Source organism: Medicago truncatula, chromosome 4, assembly GCF_003473485.1.
Source record: "Medicago truncatula cultivar Jemalong A17 chromosome 4, MtrunA17r5.0-ANR, whole genome shotgun sequence".
In the NCBI taxonomy this organism is placed as follows: Eukaryota; Viridiplantae; Streptophyta; class Magnoliopsida; order Fabales; family Fabaceae; genus Medicago; species Medicago truncatula.
The window spans coordinates 63,607,300-63,628,078 of record NC_053045.1 but is presented as its reverse complement, the minus strand read 5'-3'; the positions used below and the strand labels follow the sequence as shown (position 1 = coordinate 63,628,078).

The following is a 20,779-nucleotide window of genomic DNA, read 5'->3' as shown; positions in this document are numbered from 1 at the left end:
GATTCAACTAACCATGGTTTTTGTTTTTTCTTTTTTTTTTTCAAAAAGCATAAGAATATTTTTAGAAACCCTCTCATGATATCAACCGGTTAAGACCATTTTAATAAATGAGTAGATTTTTTCTAAAAATAAAAGAGTTAATCTTAATTATAAGGTAATTTTTTTATTTTACAATGTCCTTGAATTCATAATCTACATTCATAAAATTTCTTCCATTCCAGAACCCCCAACGTGAGAACAAAGACATCTCATTCATTCAAATTTCTTCTTCTTTATTCTTTCATATTGATCAATTCTTGTTTCTTTTTCATTCTTCTTCCCATTTTGATTGTTCAATTTTGTCGTTTCAAACTGCCGCAGTTTCCAATTATAGTGAGAATTGTCATTGTTTCTAGAACTACGTCAGGTATCGTGACTTATTATTTTTATTTAAGCAGTCAACCTAATAAAATTTGTTAACATGCATAGACCTGTCTCACTATCAGCAAAAGCCGTTAAGACCAAACAAAAGAACAGAAGCCTCATCACATAACCATTTCAGCAGCAACCAAAATAATGCTAGCAAACTCGCAGCCCTCAATGTACAACGGATGAAAGAAATTTGATGTGAAATTTTAATTGTTCTAAGCCAGTCCTGTAGTGTAAATTAATTAAGATTGAACACCTAAATATTATTAAGGCAATATTACATTATGGGTCTTTTATCTTATTTATTTGTAACACTTTGGTCCTTTATCTTTATTTTTTCCTATTTAGGTCCTTTATCTCTCTTAAAAGCACATATACATCTTTTTTCGCATTCTTTTTATTAAAAAATACATAATTTTATTTTTAAAAATATATTTTTATTAAAACTGAAAAAAAATCCAAAAATATGAAGATGTTCATCATCTTCTTCCTTTGAATCTTCATCTTCTTTAAATAAATAAAAAAATCTACTAAAATATATCTCAAAATATCGTGAATTAATATTTACCTCAAATCGTCTTTTAAACACAAAAATCAAAACCTTAATTTCAAAAATGTTGCAAGGCGGATGGCGGAGGCTTAGTCACTGACGGAAGGGTTAGGCTTTACGAAAGTTAAGATTGTTCTGAAAACAACAAAATTGATGTGCAAAGCTGCTCTCAATTTTGGGGTTATTTTTATGCCGGGCGGGTGACAATTTATATAACTAAATCTTTTTTTTTTTTGTGATGAAACTAAATCTCTTTCTCCATTGGATTTTGATTTTTGTGTTTAAAAGAAGATTTGAGGTGAATATAACATTAATTCATGATATTTGGAGATACATTTGTGTAGAAATTTTTTTGATTCAATAAAGATGATGAAGATTCAAAGGAAGAAGATGAAGATGATGAACATCTTCATCGTATTTCTGGATTTGTTTCATTTTTAATAAAAATATATTTTAAAAAATAAAATTAAGTATTTTTTTTAATAAAAAAAAATGAGAAAAAGGATGTATATGTGCTTTTATAAGAGATAAAAGACCTAAGCGGAAAAAAATAAAGATAAAGAATCCAAGTGTAACAAATAAATAAGATAATGGACCTCTAATGTAATCATGTCTATAATTAAATAAAAATTAAAAGTATTAAAAGTTACCTTATGATTATAATTGATTCTTTTTTTAGAAAAAAAAAAATTGACTCATTTATAACATTTAATGTTGCCAATGTATATTACATTTTGATTGGTTGATATCATGAGAGGATAATGTAAAAAAAACCATAAAAGCCCCATGAACAACTATTTTGATCTAAGAATAACCAAGTACATTGTACAAGCTAGATATTAAAATGGTCTTAACTGACATGACTCATGACATGAAATTTGAAGTTTTATATGTAATTTGTGCTTTATTTTTATCCTCTTTCGTTGATGTTTATTATGTATTTTTAGTCTTTTATTAATTATATAATAAACACTACATTGTCTTACTTTATTTTATGGAATGATCTTTGATGGAACAGTGATAATGCTTCTTGGTGTCCAAAACTCACATATGGAAGAACTTATTTGTGTTGAAAATCGTCAAGATGACATTTTCAAATTTGATGAAGAAGTCATTGAAGTTCAATGCGAAACATCACGAAACAATAATAGAGAAGAAGCAGAACTATCATTTTCTGAATGGTTGGAGGTGGATGAGCATCTGGCTGTGTGGTTCAAGGTATATATACATATGTGTGTATGGTGCTATCAAAATTTAGTTGTTTACTTTATATTTTCTTTATTAAGTAGTCTAGTGGTTAGAGCTCACACATTTTTAAAACGTGGAGAAGTGAGGTGTAAGCTGTCTGAGATTCGAAATATGTTAATTAATGATTTTTCTTATGTTTGTTTATTATCCTAATTCCTAGTACATCTTACCAGTTAGTCTTATCTAGCTTGTTTAATGTTGTATTTATTTATTCATTACAAACCGGATGCTTTGCTCTACTATTGATAGATCTCAATTCACCAAAAATTGAACTTGAATTATGAGCAATGAAAAATAAGATGCATGTTAATTTTGTATCATTGTCTTTGCAGTGGAAAGAGAATTGGCATGCAGGAATCAAATGTGCAAGTGCTGATTGGCCATTATCAACCATAAAAGCCAAACCAACTAATGATAATGAGCAGAACAAATATATTGTAATTTTTTCGCCAGAAACAAGGAACTATTCATGGGTTGATATGCTTCTTGTTAAATCAATTCATGAGTTTCCTCAACCAATAGCATATGAAACTTATCATGAAGGATTGAAAATGGTACAAGACTTGACAATTGCACGACAATTTATAATGCAAAAGCTCGCCGTCGAAATGCTCTACATTATTAATCAGTTTCATCTTAATGTATGTTTTTGGTGGTGCTATTTTCCTCTTCTCCATTTCCTATTTTCGGTAATCTCTACATATGTTTTAATTTGATTTTTACATCAAATATAGGCTTTGATAGAAGCTGCTCGTAATGTGCTGGTTTGGAAGCAGTTTGCTATGGAAGCTTCTCATTGTCGTCGTTATTTAGATCTTGGAATAATGGTTCAGAGGTTGCAAAAGGTAAATTAGAGTGTTTTCAACATTTATCATGGTTCCAATTAATATTTTTTTATAACTTCCTTACTAGAGGCTGAAGTAGTATGACATATTTTTCCCCTTTGCAGAACATAATGCATTGCTACATAAAAGATAATTGGAAATTACATTCATCTGAGTCTTGGGCTGAAAGATGCCAAGGTGCAAACAATGCTCAAACAGTAGAGCTGCTTCAGGAGGTAATTTTAATTTTGTTGTGTAATTTATGAATTGAGAAAACAAGGAATTTTTCATTTTTGAATGATGAACAATGGCAACAAATCTCTTTTTATTCCTAGTGGGTGATAAACATGAGAAAAAATAGGAGAATAAAATGCGTAAACTCTTTAACCAAAGTTGTCTAAATTAATTATTGTTTTGTATGCCCCGGCTTTATTTATTCCATAAGGTGATTTATGAAAGCAGTGTCAATATACTAGAATAAGCAAACCGAATTAGATGATGTCACGCCACCACCGTATTTATCAAAGGCTTTAATGTAACTATTTTTTTATCATTATTTGTTATCATCTTAAATTTAGTATTCCCTCCCAAAGATATAAGGAAAATTTAATTTAGCAAGCCATCCTTGTATTGAAAATGAATTGTTTTTATCTTATGGCGTCAGGAGGGAAGTCTTGAATAATGAGGATCATCCCATTGAGCTAATAACTTAGTAAGCAACATAGCAGTTGAATAGTTCTATTTTTATGAATTGTTATAAAATTATTTAATTATTAATACTTTGAGTTTTTATCCCTTCTAGACCGTGATGCCTGGATCAACCTTGAATAAGGCCACCTTGTATATAAACTTTGAATATTCTTCCATTTCTAAGAAGTATACTTGATATACCTATTATCACTCTTAAGAGTTTTACAAAGAAACAAAGAAATACACTGGTTCATAAATGAATACATTTGGTTGATTCATTTCGTATCCTCTTCTTTAGGAATTGTTTGATTCTATTTTGTGGAATGATGTCCACACTCTCCGTGATGCACCGGCACAACAAAACTTATGTTTTGAATGGAATACATGGAACCATGATGTGATGAAATGGTTTTCCACATTTCTTTCCTTTTCTAGTAGCAGTGACACGCAACAGCATGCTTCTGGCTCTGATGGTATGCACCAAGCAAGCCTTCAAGTTGGCAGCAAAAGGCCTAAACTTAAAGTTCATCGTGCATATACACATTCTAGGAAAGAAGGCACTGTGGAGGTACCCATGGTAACTGAGTTTCCTAGTCAATTGATCAGCCCAGTGAGTGAAACTGTAGTTCAGTCTGTAGATTCTGAGATCTTGTTCAACAATGGAACAATATCAAGGCCTTTGGATGAAACGGTTGTTCAAATATCTGAAGAACATGATGCTAAGGAAGGGATTTTGGATCGACAATGTCAAGCATATGTCGAATCCAAGGGAAGGCAGTGTGTAAGAATGGCAATTAAAAATGATATATATTGTTGTGCGCATTTTTCAAAAAAGAAAGAAAAAAGTGTTAAAGTTCTTACTCCATACTGTGGAGGAACAACTATTGATGGTTCTAGATGTAAGAATCATTCTCTTCCCAGTTTCACCTTTTGCAAGAAACATCTCTGCATTGCTGACAGAAACAACCGTTCAAATTCAAACTGTCATACGTTGAAGAGGAAATATGAAGAAAGTTGTAGTGGTCAAAAAAATCCATTGGAGATCGATACAGTGTTGATCATTGATGATGATGATTCTTTTTGTGCAAAGAATATCCTAGGTGAAACACTCATGCTTTCCGGTAATGATCACAATGAAATCGATGCTTTTCGGCAGACAGAGTCTTCTAACCATGGTAATGATCATAATAAAGACTCTTGTTTTCATAATGAGAATATTAATAAGTGTAAGATTTGCTTTGAAGAATTTGCTAATGACCAAACACTTGGCGATCATTGGATGGAAAATCATAAAAAAGAAGCACAATGGTTATTTAAAAGTTATGCTTGTGCCCTTTGTTTTAATTCCTTCACTAACAAGAATCTATTGGAATCACATGTTCAGAAGGGACACTGTGTGAAATTTGATGAAAACTGCTTGCTTTTACTATGTATTCCTTGTGGTGAATATTTTGGAAATATGGAGGAATTATGGTTGCATGTTAAGTCAGTTCACCCTGCCGAACTTAAGCTTTCAAAATCTCCTAAGCAACTAAGTTTGTCTACCGGTGATGTTTCTCTGGAAGTGACTGGAAAAGGAAATGAGATGGGGGAAACATCTATGCAGCAGCCCCAATGCTTAGAAGTTGCAAATATTTTCTCTTCCGATATTCAGAAGACCAAAGATCAGCCTAATAATCTTGATATTTTATCAAACGCTTGCACTGCATGCTGTAAACAAAACTTGACGGAAAAATCTACAAATGTATCAGATCCTGCAAGTATTGTAATGGAGCAAGATGAGTCTCAGTCCATCATAAATTCAAATTATGCAAGATTAGGGTCGTCGCAAAAGGCTCTAGTGTTATGTGATGACATAAGTTGTGGGATGGAATCAACTCCAGTGATTTGTGTAGTAGATCAAAATATACTAAACTCTCTTTTTGAGCAAGAGCAACAATATATAAATCTTCCTAGGCCTTGGATGAACTTTACCTATGTGACAAAACCGATGCTTGGTGCATCGTCTCGTCTTGATTTTTATGAGGTATTTTACTTTTACTTGATTTTTATTTCATCAAACTCTAATCATATAAGAGTAAATTCGAGTATGATAAAATAAATGTTTGTTATTTCACTTATAATTGTGTTTAGTAAAGAAGCTAAATTGGAACAAATTCTTCAAGAACTCACAAGCATACACTATAGCCTTATAGTTTTTTTCTAACAATATTTAACCTATGATATATTTAGCAGGGTCAGCAACTGAAATGTTATTGCTCATCTTCTACCTGTTGTTGTGAAACTTGTGATCATGTATACCTTTTTGATAATGATTATGATACTGCAAAAGACATATTCGGAAAAACAATGCACAAAAAGTTCCCATATGACAACAATGGTCGAATCATATTGGAGGTAAAATATTTCCATTAATTGTAAATTGTCATTATATCCAAAATATGTGTTGTTCAGAATATGTTAGGCATTGTTTGGTAACAAAAAATCTAGAGTATGCTAAAATCCTAACATCTTTATCGTGTAGGATATTTTATTTACTCAAGACTCAACTATGTTGCACATTTCCCTTCTTTTTTCTATATTATTAATTTATAAATATGTGTGTCCAATGCTGAAACTTTTTCTACAAAACTACAGGAAGGTTATCTTGTGTATGAGTGCAACGATAAGTGCAGATGTGATAAAACCTGTCCAAACAGAATATTGCAGAATGGAATTCGCGTTAAGCTGGAAGTGTTTAAAACAGAGAAAAAGGTGGCCACTATTTTTGTTTTGATAAATTCAAAATGACTCGAAAGAATTGTTATGTTATAACTATCATTATTCAAGTTGCAGGGATGGGGTGTAAGGGCTGGCGAGGCTATTTCGCGCGGAACATTTGTGTGTGAGTACATTGGAGAGGTTTTAGAAGAGCAAGAGGCACACAACAGATGCAAAAGGTTTAAATTTCTTTCAAGATATAGTTTATTTTAGTTGGTTGATGTTTCTGGATTTTTACTGACATGGTCTATGTCAATACCAGTTATGGAGAAGAACATTGCAGTTATTTCTATGTTGTTGATGCTCGTGTTAATGACATGAGTCGATTGATCGAAAGACAGGCCCAATATATCATTGATTCTACTAGATATGGAAATGTGTCTCGATTCGTTAATAATAGGTGAGCATATATTTGATAAGATAGGAAAAAAATTAACAAGGAGCAATATGTTAAATTTTACTTGGGAACATTAGGACTTTGCTATTATTTACTTCAAGAAATGATGGTTTTGAAATAATTTGAATATGATTAAGCATGATATCTTATTTCCAGTGAGTTATTAAATGTGTAGAAAATATTTCTAATGTATTTCAAAGCTGATTATAAAGTACAAACACTTAGATGTTTATATAGACTACTCTAAATTTAACGGACATAATTAATAGGTCTAAAACAACTATTAAACATAATTAGAACTATACTATATTTAAAACAAAACGGTTGATGGTTTCCTCTTATTATTATTGCAGTTGTTCACCAAATCTTTTGAGTTACCAAGTTCTTGTGGAGAGCATGGATTGTAAGCGTTCACGTATTGGTCTCTACGCAAGTCGAGATGTAAGTACTCTCCTCTATACGTACATATCACTTATTTTATATGAATAAAACATTTCACTTATGTTACAAACTACTGCTTGACTATAAATAGTGACATCAATATGGATTATATTTAACTTCTGTTTCTTGTTAACAGATTGCTTTTGGTGAAGAACTGACATGTAATTATCACTATGAGCTTGTTCTTGGAAAAGGATCTCCTTGTCTTTGTGGATCTTCAAAATGCCGAGGACGCCTTTACTAGAACCTCGAAATTCTTTCTGTTGTAATAGTGTTTTTAGATTGTCCCATTTAGGGAATAGGTTGTTTTTGTAACATTGAAAGTATTCAATAAGGAAATTATTATGTGTAACATTGAATGATTGTATTTTAGATTGTCTCCTAAAAGATGAGACACATTGAACATCTCATTGATACATGATTCCTTTGCGAATCAAAGTATAATATATTCGATAACCAGATACCAAATATGACTTCCCGAATCAGTCATGGCAATGAAGTCCAGTACTGCTAACTGCAATAGAAATAATTCTGTCATTCACCAAAAGACTAACATGTACAGCAGCACTAAAATAATCTGGTCCTCAATAATGCCAAAAATTTAGTATGAGGAGCAATGTAAATAACATGAAGAGTGCACAAAACATGATTTATTGTAACAGATGTGAAATGGAAATGGTCCAAAATCATAATAGAGTAACCATGGACTACAGATGTGGCATGGAAATGGTACAAGCATTCAAATAAGCCATTTTCCCCAACAAATACACAAATAATACTTACATGATCAAAGAATACCGAGTATTCTTGAAGTAATGGATCAATCAACAACTCACAATCAGCACAATAAACATGGGGTAGCTGTAAGTATTCAAAATGGGATAGGGACGGGGGGGATCTGCAGGCATGTCACCAACATCAGGGATATTCTCCTGTTCTTCCAGGTTTTAGAAAAATGCAAGCATGTTTCCACATTGCTGATTGAGAATGAAAAATTATCAAAGAATAATGTTGATAATAATGCAGATGCTTCTATTTGTAAAAGCATAATTAGAAGTTTGTTGTATCTTCCAGGGATATGGTTGTAAGTGTACATGATACGAAAAGTACCTCTGGTTATGTTTTCTTATTTGACAGTGTTGTTTTCTCATTGAGTTCAAAGAAGCAAGAAATGGTCTCCCAATCATCAGCTGAAGCTGAGTATATTTTCGTTGTAGCAGTAACAAACAAATTATTTGGCTAAGGAAGATTTTATCAAATATGCGACAATTTTGAAACAAAGTTGTTGCCGTATGGGTGCATAACAAATATGGTATTGCCATAATTAAAAATTCAGTCCAACTTGGAAGAACCAAACACATTGATGTTAAATATCAATCTATTAGGGAAGCTGAAAAGTAAGGAACACAGCTTGGAGCATTGCAATTCAGAAAAGCATATTGCAAATATAATGACCAGCTCTTTCGAAGGGAAGGTTTGAAGAGTTGAGATCAATGGTGAAAATATTCAAGAAAAATCTTGAGTAGTGTTAGAATATTGATATTTTTTTTACCATAGTTATTATTACTTTATATTTGTTATTTTAATGATTAGACTGATACTTGTTCAGTTGGTAAAAAAAACAATAGGTCGCGATATTTACTGTTTAGAGAAGATTTACTGCAAAGTTTATTTATATTTAGCAAGCAAGTGTATAGCTTTGCACTATATATTTGTAATTTACGTTTCATTTCAAAGTAATCAAGTAACAACTTTATTCAAACAAACTTTAATGTTGTTTCAGTTTTTCTAGTTTTTTTTTTCTTCTTCTCTCCACTACTTTACCATAGCTTCTGGTTTTCTTACAATAATATATGATTAAGAAATAAAATCAAGCAAAAAGAGGTGGCGTTGAGGATTATCGAAAAGAGGAAGAGAGCTTGAATCAAAGTGGAACAATTTATTGCATAAACAAAAATGTGCACATTTTAGAAATCAAAGAGGTGAACGAGTTTTAGTTTCAAATTTCCAATTGTTTTTGTTTTAGTTGTGTGGGTGTTTACACCGATTTTTGGTAATGTAAACTTCATTATCCATCAATGGCTTATGACCGGATAATGTCTTTTTAAAGAGTTCGTTCAAGTCTCGCGGTTTATGATATCACTTCATGCATTCTTTAAGAACAAAATTATTGTTCATTTTTATGTTAGAATTGCATCCAACATCTTTTAATAATAAGTTTTCTCATGAAAACATAATAGAAAATTCTCAAATGAGCATTCAAAAGAAAAAGAAAGAAAAGAAAGATGAAAAGAAATGCAAATTGCAAAAGAAAAAGGAAAATAAAGCAAGAACAAAGCAATATTATTAAATTGTAAGGGAAATGTAAAGGGTGATTGGAATCCATCTTTGTTCGCCCCTGAACCCGTTTGCCAACGCAGCGAGGGTGTTGCAAGGCTTTTAGAAAATAGGATCCAACCCTTTCTTCTTATTACAAACTGATATATATAGACTTTGCAGAAAAAACTACCAATAACTTCCTATACTTAGAGCCCTACACTTGGCATAATCACAAGACATTAAAAAATAACTTCAATAAACTTCAAGCTTGTTTGTCACCGCATGTTCGACTTTGCCTTAATATTATTATTGCCACCATTTTCACGTTGAAATACTCCTAGTCATAATAATAGAATTTAGCCATAAGGATGGATCTTGAAGCTCACGTTCCAACCAATACATGGCCAAGAAATTCTTTATTTCACTAAGTCTTTCCCCCACACAAATCAATCACTTGATAAATTGATGGGGCTTCATTAACCACATGCATGAAATATATTAAATCACTTTGTCGAAAGCACGGCGTGTCGAAGTCCGCATGCTCTTGGTCGAAATCCCTTTGTACTTTGCAGCATGTCGAAATAATCCATCTGCCTTGTCGAAAACATAATCGTGAGTTCGACCAAATATTTCATTTTTGGTGTTAACAGTGGGCAAGAGCAAAAGATTGTGACAACAGATAGTGAAGAAATTGCATAATTCACTATTTTTTTGTTCCTAAATCCCAATGATCTAAACTATGAAGCTCATCATACATGTTCTGACGTAAACACTTCTTGCCTTAGCCTGTCTGTTAACAGTAATGTAAATAAATCCCATGCAAAGTCAACCTATGGATTAATCAATTTAGCCAGAAGAAGACAGGAATGAGTGGCAATAATGATTAACAATGCTACAAATTACAATGGGAAATTACAGTCAAGCTTATGTAAATCAATTAAATTGTCCTGCACATACATTCTTTACACCTTGGATATCTATAAACACTTCTTGCCTTAGGCCTTGTCTGTACATGTTTAGTTTGTCTGACAGCTTTTCTCATTCTCTGTTCAAAAACACGCCATTCTATTGTAGAGTTTTTCATGAATATACTAGCAAGCCTGCGCTTATTTGGACGTATCGTTGGCATTCTTCCTCCACCATAATATATTCGATAACCAGACACCAAAGATGATAGCTGACTTCCTGAATCAGTCATGGCAAATGCATCCGAGGCAGCACAGCCTATAAAGTCCAGTGCTGCTAACTACAATAGAAATAATTCCGTGTCATTCATCAAAAGACTAACAGCAGCACCAAAATAATTCGGTCCTCAATAACGCCAAACGTTTAATATGAAAAGCAATTTATAGAACATGAAAAGTGCACAAAACAGGATTGCTGTAACAAGGAGCTTAATTAGGTTTGTGACATCATTGAAATAAATGAAACAAGAATGACAGTAGTAGCAAACCTGAGATGAATAATTAGCAAATGGTTCAAGTTCCGCTGAAGAAAGTAAGTTCTCTTTAGTGACTAATTTAGGGTACAAGCTGGTCAAAGCAGCCAACCGTGAGCGACCTCCATACAAATTAGAACCAGCTACAAATATGTTTGTCTGGCGCTTAAAGCCAAGAGCAGCAAGCATGAGGATGGATTCTTCAGGTGTCAATGGACATAGCCCTTCAGACCTGAGCTCTGAAGGAGAAGGTAATCTGCACAGAAAACTCCAATTACTTTAAATCAAAGTTGCTAAAGAGAAACATTTTTCATCTCAAAATTAAAATTATTGTGTTTAAAAGAAGACGAGTACAAGTGTTTCCAGTATAAGTGAAGAACTAGTTGAGATAAAAAATTGTGATACATACTTTGTAGTATTTTTCAACAATGCCAGTGCAGGAAAATGGATCTCACGATATGCTTCCAATTCTTTCCTCTCTTCTTCACCTCCCCCAAATTCACATAAGGAATGAGCTACCATGTCAATTTCAAATCTGAGATGTAAAGCCAAGTATTTTGAAGCTTTCTTGGAACTTTTTTCACTCTTCTCCAAATTTAATTCTCCAAATGGACCAACAAGATGCCGATCCAATGGTCCAATAAGACCTGCATGCCCACGCAACCTCTTAAGAAGCAAACCAGCAGTTTCTTGTATTCTGGGAACAAATTGCAGGGCGTGAAAATTACATCTGCAACGAAGTCTCTAGATGAAGTCCTCAATTAGGAAAAGCATAATAGGGCTTGAGATTAAGAAAGTTAATAACAGTAGAGCATTGCCGGGCTAGAGAATCAGATCATGAAAATTAGATTGTGATGTCTAAGTATCGAAGGATATTTACCTGCAGCTCAAATGGTATTGGATCAAATGCCAAGCGATTCCCAAATCCAATAAAGTGAACAACTTGATTTTTAAGTATAATAGGCAGGATGTGTTTCAAGTAAAAGCTTGGCTTGGCCTCCTTTCCCATGTCAACATCTGTTACCTGGTAAAGTCTTCTAACAATTAAATACAAATAGGACTCATATCGTTGAGTTTAATCAGCTTACTACAAGGGAAGGGAGAGACTTACAACACTACCGATTGCCTCCAAGTCCAAAGACTGCAGTTTTTTAGGAAGCTCCCTCACTATCCGAATATCAGGAGTCAAGTTGTTAATAAAATGCTCCTCCTGATAGATGTCTCCGAATTGACTGAAATTATACAATATAAGAATTTATAAGTTAAATTGACGGTCACAAAATCATAATAGAAGAGCCATGGACTACAGATGTGGCATAGAAATGGTACAACAAGAAAAAGCTAAAACTAGAGATTCAAATAAGCCATTTTCCCCAACAAATACACGAATAAGTTAAAACAAGAATGCTAGAAGTGGTAAAGTATAAAGTCATATATTCAACCCATCCCCCAAAATTGTTGATAAATCTTATAACTATTTATCCGAATAATAAATTTAATTCAACCAATACTGGTTGATCAAATTTCACACGCAAATTATAACATGCCGCTAGTAATCAATTTCTCCACTGATCATTCACCCAGTAACTAAATATTAGGTTTGATCAAATAAAAAAGACAAATATTCAACCCATCACCCAAAATTGTTGATAAATCTTATATCTATTTATCTGAATAATAAATTTAATTCAACCAACACTGGTTGATCAAATTTCACATGCTTATTATAACAAGCCGCTAGTAATCAATTTCTCCACTGATCATTCACCTAGTAACTAAATATTAGGTTTGATCAAATAAAAAGGACATAGGGAAAACAAAACAGAGTAATTATGTGAGTAATGATAAGGAAGAAGGGCAATGAGAGAGAAATGGACATAGTGTTACCTTGTATCTCTCCATACACTACTGTACATGAATTTTGGGATAACCAAAGTTGAATTGAGTAACCGAGCCACGACAACAGCATTACAAACCTGTTGCAACTCACAATCAGCCCAAATGACACTAATCATTTAAGATACAGCTTATTAATTTTTTCTCATTTCAAATAAGTTAATCCCAAAAGATTTAGAAGTGTCATCCGACAAAGAATACTTACAGCTACCCGTTGTTGATTGATCCCACCATTTGCAGTAACCAAAATGTATCCATTACTTCCTTCTATTGTAGTAGAGTAGAAGAGAGCAAACTGTTAGTACTCTAACTATATCTACCTTGACTATAAACAATTGTCAAATTTCGAAATTCAGTTCAGACACACATACCATTAGGTTCCCAATTTCGCTGATCAGAACATGGTGTCCAAGAAGAAGCAGGGACCAAGGGTTCCTGCCACAAATCTTTTGGTTCACGTTTGTTCTGTACCATATGTGAAATACCTAAGTCAGAGTTACTGAAAATTGAAAATTTTGCTATGGCAAACAATTGGAAAATCATTATAGAACTTGATGGCTTATATAACTACAAACTAGGCACATTTTCTTCAAAATATATACCTCTGCCAATGCATGGGCAGCCAATGCCAACATCCTTGCATAATTTCCCTTCTGCGGTTTTTTCTTAGTACTATTCTTGTTCGATTTTCCCTGAAAAAATAAATATCAGAAACACAACAAACTTGTTCAAAAGGAAACAGATACATGCACAATTTCAACAAACAACTTAATTAAATGCTTATAGTATAATTGGTTATCATATAAGCGATTATCTATAAGCTATTTCTATAACAATATAAAATAAAGTCAAATTATTTTCATATAAGCTATTTTCATAAGTAATCCTGAAAAGCCTATGTACATGTTAGATATAGTTAGATATTAACTAGAATTAGTTGAATAAAGTTCAAGGTAGTTAGAATTAGAATTACTTCTAACTAGCTTAAACTGTTGACCTGTTTGGATTGGCTTATTTGAGTTTATCTACTGCCATAAGTTTTGTGAAATTGTTTGAAAGAACTTATGAAAACAACTTATGACGTTGTTCATAGTTTAATTTCATAAATTTTCTAAGATAACTTATGAAAACAAACTTACAGCTTATACGTCAATAATTTAACTATTTTATATTTTGCTATAGAAATAGCTTATACATTGTCCTCTAAGCTCGAAATGAGAACAAGACCTATACTAAAGTAATTATAATTAATATATAACTATATATAAGCAGTTTCCACAAGAAATCTGAAAAGTGTCTATGTAATAATAAAAAATCTAAGATATAGATAGGAATGAAAAATGAAAAGCGAATATTAATTAATATATGATGAAAGCATAATGAGAATTGAAACCTGAATGGAAATAGAAAGAGAGGAACGAAGAGATGATTTAGGAAGAGGATGAGGTAGATCTTGTTGATGTTGAAGACGAAGAAGCATAACATAATTAACAAAGAAAAATAAAGCGAGTAATGCAATAAGTGACAAAAGAACTTTGGTTCGTTTTCTTCGATACCATAACGAGAAGCAAGATGAAGAAGATGATCTGATTCGGGAGCTGGAGAGGCGACTGGGACCGAGCCTCGGAGTTCGTGAATTTGGTGAGCTGGACCGGTTCCGATCTACGTCCATACCTGAACTAACGGATATCATTATGGTTTAGGTTTGTTTGGGTTTAGATCCGAAAGAAAAGGTGTTGAAATAAAGTAACTGTGGCTGGCTGGCGCCAAGTGGGTGAGGGTGAAATTAAGTAAAGACAAATCAAATCTTTTTTCTTTCTTCAAATTCAATTCTATTTTACGTAAGTAATACGGTAATGATTAGTGGATGAGTTCTATTCCCATTTGCATTTTGCCATTTTAGAATATTTTCATTTTTTTTTTGGTAAAATGGGAAAAAGCTAGAGAGAATAAAAGAAACAAAATATTAGTAAGTATTCAAGAGATTAAAAGAGTGTCTCCACCAATATGACCTAACTAATATTTCAAAGTCACAATCTTTTGCGCCTTCATTTCTCAACATTAAATACATAAATCATATCTTTTATATATGGTTATTTAAATATATTTTGTTACAGGTCATTGGAGATGATATTTGCGCCTTCATTTCTCAACCTTTTTGGTTATTTTGTTTCCTCTCTTACTAGAGCTCTTGGACTCTTCTAAAGTGGATTGTCTCGAGCATCTTAAGAATTTTAGAGCTATCAATCTTTGTAATACAATGTTTAAACTTATTTCTAAAGTGCTTGTTGATTTGATGGCATAAAACTTCTTCTTAATATCATCATTGGTCCTTACAAATGTAGTTTTCTTTCAGGGAGGAATACAATTGATAATGTTGTTTTGGCTATAAGACTAGCCTATGTACATCAACGGTTCCATCAGATTTTAGTTTTTTATTTTTTGGAATCAATCGACAAGTCTCTTAAATATCACGTCTTGTTCGATTATAGAAAATCCTTCTCCACATTTATGGCCTTTTGCCATAAATTAGCATTCAACCAAGACAAAGTTTTATTTTTTTAGGCTTGTTGAAACTCCTCTAATGCATAAACCATGTAATTGGCTCCACAATCTTTGTAAACTCTTGATTTCTTACCTCCTCGAGTTTGTGTTTCATCTTTTTCGTTGGTCTCACACTCTATCAATTGTACTTCTATTCTACAAACACTTTGAATTCCTAAAAATACCTTGATTTTAATAAATAAAAAAATTCTCAAATCCCACATACCCCCACCAAAGATTCAAATCACGAAATTTCAGCTATTAATATTATTACTATTTCATATTCAAAACTATCGGCATGAGTATTATACCAGAAGTTTTGAATATGAATAATTCAGTATGAATATTCATATCAAAAATTTTGAAAATAAAATGTATGTTACACAATTAAATTTCATAAATTTTAAGAGGAAAAAAAAGTGTGTGCCGGAAGTTTTGTAGGGATCGTGGGGTGAGAGAATCCTCTGAAATACTTGAAAAATGGTAGTTTTTCAAAGTGTTGGAGCTAAATTGAGTTGTTGCGAAAATGCATGGGTGAAGTTGCAATTGATAGGGTGTTAAATACAACAGTCCCAACAGTGGGTCAAACCAAGAGTCCCAAGAGATCTGGGACCAAAAGCCCAAGGGAGAATCTATGAGGATAATTTAACTTGTACCCCTACAATCATTCCTTCACCTTTACAAACCATACAAAATTCCAATTTTATCCTTTTTTTAATTTGATTTCACCCCACAAAATACTTTTAATAAATCAAAGTTCTTCCATGACAAAAATTTAAACCGGAAAACTCAAAGAAAGGTTTCCGAAATGGTGAAATCCATTAAATTTCCGGCAAATTAAAGATAGGTAATCCGGCAGTAGAAGTTGTAAATTAGAAAATTCGTTGAAGAATTTCCTGCGGATTTCTTCATCTCTTGAAGGGAGTATTAACATACGAAATTGCATAGGCCAATTAAGCCAAGATTCTTCACTTTGCCATGTCATCTCTACAACACAAATCAAACAAACCACATCTTTTCTTTATTCACTCTCGTCAACATGAAGGATTATTCTTCCACCTCTTTAAAAGTTGCAAACCCATGGGTCATAAGTGAGTGGTGCTCTCTATCTTCAAAATTCCCCTCTTGTTAAAAATTAAATGGGGCATACAGAAAATAATAAAAGTTATAATTCAAAATTAAAGCTAGATCTGAAGGAGAAGAAAGAGAATAAGAGGAAATGAGAGACTGGTGTCGAGAAATGGTGCAGACTACAGATAAATTTGCAGACTGCAGATGATTTTGTTAAGAAACGGGATCTGAGTGCAGAATCAGATGAATTGAAAGAGAAATAAGGAATGATTTGTTTTTAAAAATGTACCAAAATAGAGGAATTTACAGTTTATGGAAGAAATGCATTGAAGTATTCTAGACAGAGGTTCACCAAAGGAGTTTGCAGTTACGGAAATCTTTGCCTCAGGATTTCCGGAATTTAATAAATGTAGGGGTGAAATCAAATGGTAAAGAGGATAAAATTGGAATTTTCAATGGTATGTACGGGTGGAAGTAAAAACGTAGGGGTATATGGTAAAAACTTCCAATATGTGATTGTCCGGGTCCAACAACAATTGTTTGGCCCAAGTAAAACATGGCGAATGTATATATTGATTAATTAGACTATTACTTTTTCCACTTTATGATATTTTCCCGCGCCTTATTTTTTTTTTTACGAAAATGTCCATTAAATTATCTGATTTTATAATTTGAAATGAATTTTTTCCTATTTTGGGATGGAAAAATATGTTTTTCACCGATTCGAATTTTATAATTCGAACACCCTAAAAAATATGGTGTGTTCCTTACTTTTTTTGGATTATAGAATCCAAACACCCACTAAACATCCATTTTGTGCCAATAATTCAAAGAAAAACAGTTTGAATTATATAATCTGAACTGTATCAGCACAAATACTAGGTTTGTTTGCAACATGGGTTACCAGTTTAAGGACCATACTAATCATCCTAACCCACATCTTTGTGTATTGGGTCATTGTTAGCTGTTCATACCGTGTCCCGGTCGAAAATCCAATTTTTTGCCTACTTAATCATATTACTCCAAAACTTTTCCAAAAAATTAGAAAAAAACAAATCAAAGATCAAAACCCCCTTAGAAGGGACTTCTTACGAAACCGCCCCTCAAATCTAAAATTTCATAGTTTAAACTTATTTTTCATTTTTAATTTTTTTTCATATTATCGTAAAATTCGAAGAAAAAAAATTGTATCAATTTGATTTTAAGAATTTTATTTGATAGGTTATAACATTTTTTTGATTCTATAATCCGGGAAAAAAAATATACATTGATTAATTACTTGGAATTATCATTTTTTTTTTTTTGTCAAGTAGTCTGGTGGCTAGAGAAATTCACTTTTTAATGTGAATAAGTTGGGTGTCTGGAGTTCGAACCCCAACCCCTACACATATTGTGCATTTGTCCCTTATCATTTAGTCTATATTGGTGATAATGGTCACGCTCTGTTACCTGCTTAGATTAAACGTCTAATAAAAAACAAAACATGATCGATGGAAATGGAAAAGATAATATATAATCCCAAGTGGCAAGGAGTAGGGTAGAGCATGGTTTGTTCTTTTTGATATGAAAAGGACTGTGTACTATTTTGGGCAATGACATCCAATTTTGTGCTCCACAAGACAACAGCTTTCCCACTCCATTTGTATTTTAGTGCCTTGACTATATGTTTACTTGTATTGGAGCCCACTCACGTTTTAAATTATCAAAAAATTGGATCAATCAACACCAGAAAGAGGGATCAATTGTTCACTCAAATTTCATAACCAACCACATAAACGTTATCCGTGATCACCTCATTGTGATATTTGATCAAGACAACAACATTTGACGTCTTAACCGTTCTCTTGGTGATAATTCTAAAGATGACTAATATATTACGTAATTAATTTTCTATAAACGTTTTTAATGCCAAAATATAAATATAGGTCATTTTTGATTTTCCTCCTTGTAATTTTTTTTTTTTATTTACCTCCTTGTAAAATATATATTTTTTTAGAATACCCCCTAATAGGTCATAAAAAAACGAAAAAATTCTGGAAAAAAAATAAAAGTCGCTTTTTTATGACCTATTAGGGGGGTATTCCAAAAAAAAAAATTTTATAGGAGGTAAATCAAAAAAATTATTTTACAGAAAGGAAAACCAAAAATGATCTATATTACAGGGAGGATAATGTAAGATCTTTTTAGCATATGTGGAAGAATAAGTACAAGCAACTCCTTACACTTGGTAATCATATTGCTGATCTAAAGTACATATTGGCTTTTTAATGAATGATCTATTACAAAGAATTTGGTTGACCAAACTATATAATAAAGGAGTGCATGGTCTCAAGAAGATTTGAGAAGCGTACGGGATGTGGGAGCATGTTCTCTGCATCCATGTATCTTGTCTTTGCTTAGTGGACATCAAACTTCAGTCAAAGAAAATAAAAACAAACACATGTATAATGTTTGAGACGCCGGATACTAAACATATAATCGTGATGAATCAAGTTTTCGGTCATTTTTTAAGTGCTGAAGTAGTACTTGCTAGTCAATAACATATTGTGCATGTAGTAGATTCGATGTGATCACCGGCTACACACACCGCATCCGTTGGAAGAAGAATGCACCGATGCACCATGTTGTCTTTAGTAGGAAGCATGTTGCGAAGGAGACGCCACACCAACAAAGACACCTTTGAAGGGATATGTTTATGCCACACATCATCAACTAGAGACCTGTCTGAAATTTCACCTGTGGTAGTAATGTAACGATAAAAGACTTTCATCGAATAATTGTTAACATGATCTAACAACCATCCTCAATAGTCGCTGACGGTATCATGCAAAAGAATGTTATGTAAAAGAACAGAACACTCCCTCACACACTCATCCTCCCATGCAAACAGACGGTGTCTCCACTCCCACGCCCTACCATCAATCGCCCACCCTAACTGTCCCATGTCCGCCACCTTACACTCCTTATCCACCGCCAAGTCAAACAAGCGGGGGAATTTTAACCGCAATGGAATGTCTCCTACCAAGTATCATACCATAAAAAGGTATACCGCCCATCTCCTACTACCCTACATATGTTTTCTTCAAACTAACTCCCAACCTCCTCACCGACACCTTCATGAACCTTGCAAACTGTTTTCCACCACACCGAAGAATGTCTAACACCCTCACACAACCGCCCCCACCTCACTGTAGCGAGCTTTTAAAACTCGGTACCACAACCCCTCTTTATGCACCAACAATCTCCAACGCCGCTTTCCTAGCAAAGATAAATTAAAAGCTCTCACCCTCCTAACCCCCAACCCCCTTCCTCGTTAGGTAAACAAATCGAGTCCCATTTAATCCCGACTATTTTCCTATTATCCTCAACACCCTCCTACCCCCCCCCCCCCCCCCCCCCCCCCCCCCTAAAAAAAAAAGAAAAAAACTTTTAAAAATAGATTCAATAGAAGAAATTATACATGCAGAGGCTTTAAAAAGAAAAGAAAGTAAACTGGAAGAGAGGACAAGACAAACTTCAGAAGAACCAAACGACCACCAAATGAGGGAAACTTATTCTTCCACGACGACAGGGGAGCCACAATACAGTCAACAACAAGTTTCCAAAAGCTCAATTGCCTTGAATCCCCATCGATAAACAAACCCAAGTAAACAAAAGGGTTAGTCCCTCTTCCACAATTCACCATCGACGTCACCTCTGTCAACCAATAATCAGATATATTTACTCCTGTCAACGTACTCTTGTTGAAATTCACCTTTAATCTCGAAACCTCCTCAAAAAGAAGCAACACCGCCCTCATAGATCGCACATTCAACCAACTCTTTTCACCGATGATTAGAGTATCATCTGCGAACTGAAGGTGGGTTAGGCCGACCTCACCACTTCGGCCAACACCAAAACCATGGAACAAATGCGCCCCCTCCATTGCATTCATTAACACGTTGAATCCTTCGGCCGACAACAGAAACAAAAAAGGTGAAAGAGGATCCACTTGCATATATTATGCATTATTCCTACCAACTGAGTTAAACTCACGATAACTAACAACTTTAAATTTATAATATATTACTCCCTCCGTTCCTTTATAATTGTCACTTTTGCATAAAAAATTTGTTTCTAATTAACTGTCGTTTTCAAAGTTCATTGTATCATTAAATGTGGTTTTACCTATATTATCCTTAGATACTTATTGT

At 33.3% G+C, this 20,779-nt stretch overlaps 2 protein-coding genes across 4 annotated transcripts; one reads left to right on the top strand and one right to left on the bottom strand.

Annotated features, from left to right (window-relative positions):
* The first annotated feature begins 1,957 nt into the window (after positions 1–1,957).
* On the top strand, positions 1,958–7,562 carry LOC11444185 (histone-lysine N-methyltransferase SUVR5). Its single transcript, XM_024780854.2, has 12 exons — positions 1,958–2,176; positions 2,539–2,847; positions 2,941–3,051; positions 3,156–3,266; positions 4,019–4,501; positions 4,556–5,746; positions 5,956–6,117; positions 6,358–6,474; positions 6,556–6,659; positions 6,743–6,880; positions 7,231–7,318; positions 7,455–7,562. Exons 1-12 carry the CDS (start codon positions 1,958–1,960, stop codon positions 7,560–7,562), a joined length of 3,141 nt encoding a protein of 1,046 aa, XP_024636622.2.
* Positions 7,563–10,320: 2,758 nt separating this feature from the next.
* LOC11446420 (O-fucosyltransferase 15) lies at positions 10,321–14,730 on the bottom strand. Of its 3 annotated transcripts, none has more exons than XM_003610425.4 (10): positions 14,365–14,730; positions 13,574–13,663; positions 13,343–13,436; positions 13,177–13,238; positions 12,963–13,051; positions 12,187–12,307; positions 11,956–12,099; positions 11,485–11,819; positions 11,091–11,331; positions 10,321–10,883 (listed from the first exon to the last, which is right to left on the bottom strand). In XM_003610425.4, exons 1-10 carry the CDS (start codon positions 14,662–14,664, stop codon positions 10,575–10,577), a joined length of 1,785 nt encoding a protein of 594 aa, XP_003610473.2. In that variant the 5' UTR covers positions 14,665–14,730; the 3' UTR covers positions 10,321–10,574. The 3 variants fall into 3 exon arrangements, with proteins under 3 accessions (XP_003610473.2, XP_024638766.1, XP_024638767.1); XM_024782998.2 differs by having other exon boundaries at positions 13,574–13,643; positions 14,528–14,730; XM_024782999.2 differs by having other exon boundaries at positions 13,574–13,643; positions 14,365–14,492.
* Positions 14,731–20,779: the final 6,049 nt, after the last annotated feature.